The 6,000-nt window shown below is 44.1% G+C and overlaps 1 protein-coding gene across 3 annotated transcripts in view; it reads left to right on the forward strand.

The window, feature by feature from the left end:
• pinx1 (PIN2 (TERF1) interacting telomerase inhibitor 1) overlaps positions 1–6,000 on the forward strand; it is a 231,501-nt gene that overhangs the window by 14,445 nt on the left and 211,056 nt on the right. For all 3 annotated transcript variants that reach the window (XR_013965884.1, XM_080790993.1, XM_080790992.1), the window contains exon 6: positions 968–1,050. Coding sequence is in view for 2 of the 3 variants with exons in the window: in XM_080790993.1 (XP_080647119.1) it covers positions 968–1,050 (83 nt within the window). In the remaining variant the exon portion in view is untranslated. The remainder of the gene's footprint in view (positions 1–967; positions 1,051–6,000) is intronic.

The raw sequence follows: 6,000 nt of genomic DNA on the forward strand, positions 1-6,000 counted from the left end.
GAGGTGTGGCACGCCAGACCCCGTCGTGCATGGGTTTATTTTTCTTTGGCCGTTTTATCCCAAAGAAGTAAACCAACCACACACAAAACGTGGCCTTTTCTTCTTTGTTCCAACAACATCTCCTGCAACTTGTTTGGCTGGTGTTGTTGTTGAAACCAGTCAGGTGTTACTTTTAAGATTTTATATTATGCACATGCCATGGTCACATAACCATTATAATGTTGAGTGCATGTTTTGATGGTTACAGTTTTATAATCGGTTTTGATGAGTAAACCTTTGTGGAGATCTTCTCGGTATGCTAGTTACTGCCATTTAGGATGGAAAATGAAATCCATTTGGATTTGGGGAGAAGTAGTTTCATAAGGGGCTGGTATGAAGTACTTGATATAAAAAGATTATATGATTATGAAATATTAAAATCGATTTCGGAGACCCCGACGATTAATCGGAAAATCGATTAATCGTTGGCATCCCTACCATTTAGACCCGAGGACGATTCTACAAATGCCTTGTAAATCCTGAAAAACCCATGATTCTATGCCAGTCATTCTCAAACATTTTCATGTCATTCACCTTTCATGTTTCAAGGACCCCAAAAATATATGAAATTGGCCACCGACCCCCATCTGAAAATATGTACTTCCAGGGAGGGACCCCCATAAGCAAAGATTTCAGTTAAAACGTTCGCTGTGAAAGAACATATATTCAAAGATTTGCACCACATTTTCACGATTTTCAGATAGCAGATCTACAAGCTTTAACATAATGCTTAAAATACCAAAAGGGGTTCCCACTCAGAATGGGTTAAATATATTTTTTGGTTGTGTCAAGTTAGTCGCAGCTTTCCGGCTGCTTTTGGTTATGATTTAAGCACACAGTATTATAGTATATAATATAATAATATATTATATATAATAATAATAACGATAATAATAATACATGCTTTTTGTTTATATTTAACTTTCAGGAAAGGACCTTTCCAATCGAAGTGAAGCCGACTTGAACAGTATCTTTGGAAAGAGGTCAAAGTCTGCTACGGACCAACAGAAGGTAAGAGCCAAAAAAAATTGGCAACGGCGATTTTAGCAGTCCACTTTTATATCTATGAAGACCTTAAGACGTCCCCACACGTCCTTAGCACCCGTGGTTTTATTTGAGAAGACGTGTGTGGGCGTCCGTCCGTCCGTCCTAGGCATCAGAAGTGTTTTAATCTATCTAAGTATTCTATCTATCTAAGTATTCCTGTAACCTACAACATACAAAAGAAATTCACAAAACAAAGACCATTGGAGGGAGGGAAAAAATCCTTAAAGATGCTCTTTTAAATGATAAACAAACTGACTGACATGTGTGCACGAAACTAAATTATTGAACTTGACCTCAGCATTTAACAATGAGTCGGTGTATACTGACAGCATGGTTATTATCTCATCAATTCTTCAGATCCACATAATCTGTTGCCATGCCAACTATCATGGCATGCATAGTTAAGTTGGAAGGAGTAACACATTCCTGTTTGATGTCATTTCCTCACATAATTGAATGTTCATCCATGTGGAAATATTATGCTTCCCATGTCTTTGGATTCAGCTAAAAGAGGCAGCAGGTACACGGAGGATGCACTGGATTAGCTTTAACTAGAAAGCACCAGTCCCTGATTTTTATTTTTCCCTTCTCAAAGCAATGTCTCAATGTCAGCTCAGCAGGGGGTGAGGAGTGAGTGAGTGGCACTCCTCCAGACCTGTGTGTGTGTGTGTGTGTGTGTGTGTGTGTGTGTGTGTGTGTGTGTGTGTGTGTGTGTGTGTGTGTGTGTGTGACTGTGTGTGTGTGACTGTGTGTGTGTGTGTCAGAGAGGCAGGGGCCGAAATCCCGTAAGAGGGCACTTTTGGACAAAAAATAGCAGATCTACAAGCTCTCAACGCGTTGCGCTGCGACGCCTTGAAAGCTTGTAGATCAGCTATTTCCGGGGCACCAAACCCAGCACTCTTTTTTGCGGTGTGTGTGTGTATAATACGACATGGGTTTCTAAACAAATTTGTTCCAAAGCAAAACGCTGTGTTCAAGTTCAGGAGGAGAAAAAAAAGCAATTCTCCTGAATGCTGCCTTCCGGTATATGGCATGGAAAGGAGAGGAGTGGCATTTTGCATTTCTTTCACCATAGTGAATGCTGCATCCGTGGTGTGGAAAGGGTAGTTGTTTTAATTTTATATAATCTTTATCCCACGATTTTGTAACATTTTTCACCCCTGTGTCAACACACCCTCCGCCAACCTGGGGAGAGCAACGGACTTGAACTCATGCTTCCTTCATGCATGAGTGTCAGGGCAGTTGTTTTACAGACGGGTAAAAGGGCAGTTGTTTTACAGACGGGTAAAAGGGCAGTTGTTTTACAGACGGGTAAAAGGGCAGTTGTTTTACAGACGGGTAAAAGGGCAGTTGTTTTTTCAGACGGGTAAAAGGGGCAGGGGCTGCTGAAGCCCCTTTAGATGTCTATGTGTGCCCGTGCCTGGTGTGTGTGTGTGTGTAATGAAGTGTGACTGACTGCTGATGCCATCGTCAGTGGCTCCAGCAGCATGTGATCCTTTGGCCTCTGCAGGGCCGTGCCCTCGAGCCCAGGATTAGCCGTGTCATAGCATGCAGCTCCAACAGCGCCAGCAGGCCAACCGTTGGTGGCGAACGCACCCAAATCCAGTTAAAGGATTTAGACACTACTAGTCTTGCCTTCTACTCCTCCTGCCTCTCCTGCACACTTCAGCCACTTCTCCACTCGATGCGGTCACATCAAGTAGTTAACCCATTCTGAACGGGAACCCATTTTGGTGTTGGCATCATGTTATGCTTTAGCTATTGAAAAATAGCAGATCTACAAGCTCATAGCGCGCCACCGAGTGGCGCGCTACGAGCTTGTAGGTCTGCTATTTTTGAAAAATCGAAGAACGACAACGACATTTTTAGAATCTGATCTCAGGTCAGAATGGGTTAATCAGACCAGTGTGTGTCCAGTGGAAACCTCGTATGAATCTGATCTCAGGTCAGAATGGGTTAAATGTGCCAGTGGGCACCGTACCGTTACAGGCAACTTCCGAATTTCGGTGAGGTTTGCAGAAAATGTGAAGTGATGACGACGCCACCGACGAATACAAAAATGTCCTCTTAGCTTTGGTGGTTTGGTTGGTGACTTTCTAACGTTTTAACCCATTCTGACCTGAGATCAGATTCATACGAGGTTTCCACTGGACACACACTGGTCTGATCAACCCATTCTGACCTGAGATCAGATTCTAAAAATGTCAGTCGTCGATTTTTCAAAAATAGCAGACCTACAAGCTCGTAGCGCGCCACTCGGTGGCGCGCTATGAGCTTGTAGATCTGCTATTTTTAAATAGCTAAAGCATAGCATGATGCCAACACTAAAATGGGTTCCCGTTCAGAATGGGTTAATGAGTGGTGCAACCACTCCAAGGAACAGCAATGTCCGTGTTCACCTATGTGTGTGTGCCTATGTATGTGTTGGTTCATGAGCACCAGTCTGACTATGACTACCTTACCAGTAAGGGCGCTGTTGTGCCAGAAACACAGAGAGAGAGAGAGAGATGGTATTAGTGCTGCAATGTTGCCTGCTAATGAGAGAGAGAGGAGAGGAGGGTAGGGTGGGGGAGAGAGGGGAGTTGCACCACTCAGTTCACACGGGTGTGATTTTTACCTATATAGGTACTTGCGCTCTTAATTGATTTCAGATATGATTGAACAGCCTTGCCTTTTCAAATTATCTCAGTTCACAAAACATAAATAAAATAATTCTGAAGTTGATATTAGTGTAATACTTCTACCGGTATCTCTATATATTACACATATCTAGTGGAGTAGCCAATACTGTACTTGTTTTCATTTGCTCCATTTCATAGATAAAGAATCAGTCCAAAGGAAATCTCCATGGTTACTCCTATCTATCAATGACAGTTTTCTTTAGATTACGCTTAAATGGTGCATTTATATAGCGCCTTTATCCAAGGCGCTTTACATAGATTGTGCATCACATTCACCCATACATTCATACAGCACCAACCAGCACATCAGGAGCAATTAGGGGTTCAGTGTCTTGCTCAAGGACACTTTGACACTAACTCTGGGGGAGCCCACAGGGTTCAAACTGGCAACCTTGCGGTTACCATCCAACCACTCTACCCCTGAGCCACCACCGCCACCGAGAACGCTTGTTCTCATATAATAACTTAGAAGTCATATGTACTTGCTTTGGTAATTATTTAAGATCACTTGATTTAATGTGTGCGTGCGATGGTGAAATGTATCTGAAGTACTACGTACTTATATCAACGGCTCTCAGAGATGTTTGTGTGCCATTGGATCTGTAAGAAGGGTTGCCTAGTACCTGTGTTTGTTATGGGAGAATACAGAGAGCAGCTAACAGCTGAAACATGAAGCCCAACATTATGGCGTGTAGATGGTGATTATAGATGTCACTCACCATTATATTAAATGCACGGACACAGGTATTCAATTAGCTGTGTGTGTGTGTGTGTGTGTGTGTGTGTGTGTGTGTGTGTGTGTGTTGAAAATGTAGTCCATATGAAAGAATTGAGGAATCAAACGTCTATAGGAACACCCTTCTCTTTCAGTATGAATATCAATGATTTACCTCCTTTTTGTTAACAAATCATTTTACCATTTAAATTTCTGGTCCTCTTTATGACGCTGATTAAGCAACCATAGACGTTGCCTTTTTCATGCGGATGCACTACAAAGTGTAAACCCCCTTTGCACAGGCTTGCATTTTTTATCTCATGCCTTTTGTTTGAAGAAATTGGCATCTTTTAAAATCCATAAATCGCCCTGGAAAAAGCCAGTGCTTTTCTCCTGTGAGACTCGGCAATTGCATCACAATGGCCGCTGCTCCCCAGCTGATTAACATTGGAAATGCAAGCAATACATGCCATCTTTTTTTTTTTCTTGTCTTATTTTTTCCTCTAATCGTTTTGTTATGGGTTGTTATTCCTCGGCCAGGAGGGACACCATCGACCATATCGAAATCACTCAACACAATTACAGTGGCGTCCCGTGAGGGCCTTGTGGTAGAAGGTCTAGGAACATCCCAGGCTGCTGTGGGCAGAGTCAGTGGCTCATTGACCAGGTTGTGGTGGTTCTCAGGCTGCTGTGGGCAGAGTCAGTGGCTCATTGACCAGGTTGTGGTGGTTCTCAGGCTGCTGTGGGCAGAGTCAGTGGCTCATTGACCAGGTTGTGGTGGTTCTCAGGCTGCTGTGGGCAGAGTCAGTGGCTCATTGACCAGGTTGTGGTCGTTCTCAGGCTGCTGTGGGCAGAGTCAGTGGCTCGTTGACCAGGTTGTGGTCGTTCTCAGGCTGCTGTGGGCAGAGTCAGTGGCTCATTGACCAGGTTGTGGTGGTTCTCAGGCTGCTGTGGGCAGAGTCAGTGGCTCATTGACCAGGTTGTGGTCGTTCTCGGGCACCAGGTCCACGTCGTGGAAGATGAAGGTGAGGTCCCAGGCGTCTGAGGTCCCTGAGGGCCTCCAGGTCTAGTCCAGAGGTTCTCAGGCTGCTGTGGGTAGAGTGGCTCATTGACCAGCCATGCTCTAGTCCAGGGGTTCTGAGGCTGCTGGGTAGTCTGGGTAGAGTGGCTCATTGACAGTCGGGGTGTGAATCTGGCCCTATATCTACTGTTGGGCAGGAGGAGCAGTACTGCAGTGATATTTGTCTGGCCATGCCAGGCTATAGAGCGTCGCAGTCCCGCCCCCTTTCATGGTGACCCCAGGGCCCAGGAAATGAATCCCAATGCATTTTCCTCATAGACATTTCAAAAAGTATTTATTTAAAGACCTTTTTAAGCGTCATACGAAGCCAACTCTTGTCGTGACAAATCATGACAACACACACAATATTTTGGACCAAACAAATTTTTTTTTTTGGCCCGAAAAATTGTGTTTGTTGTCATGATTTGTCACGACAAGAGTTGGCTTTGTCCGCGCCG

This window comes from Protomyctophum bolini, assembly GCF_963924005.1.
Source record: "Protomyctophum bolini genome assembly, chromosome: 19".
Classification (NCBI taxonomy): Eukaryota; Metazoa; Chordata; class Actinopteri; order Myctophiformes; family Myctophidae; genus Protomyctophum; species Protomyctophum bolini.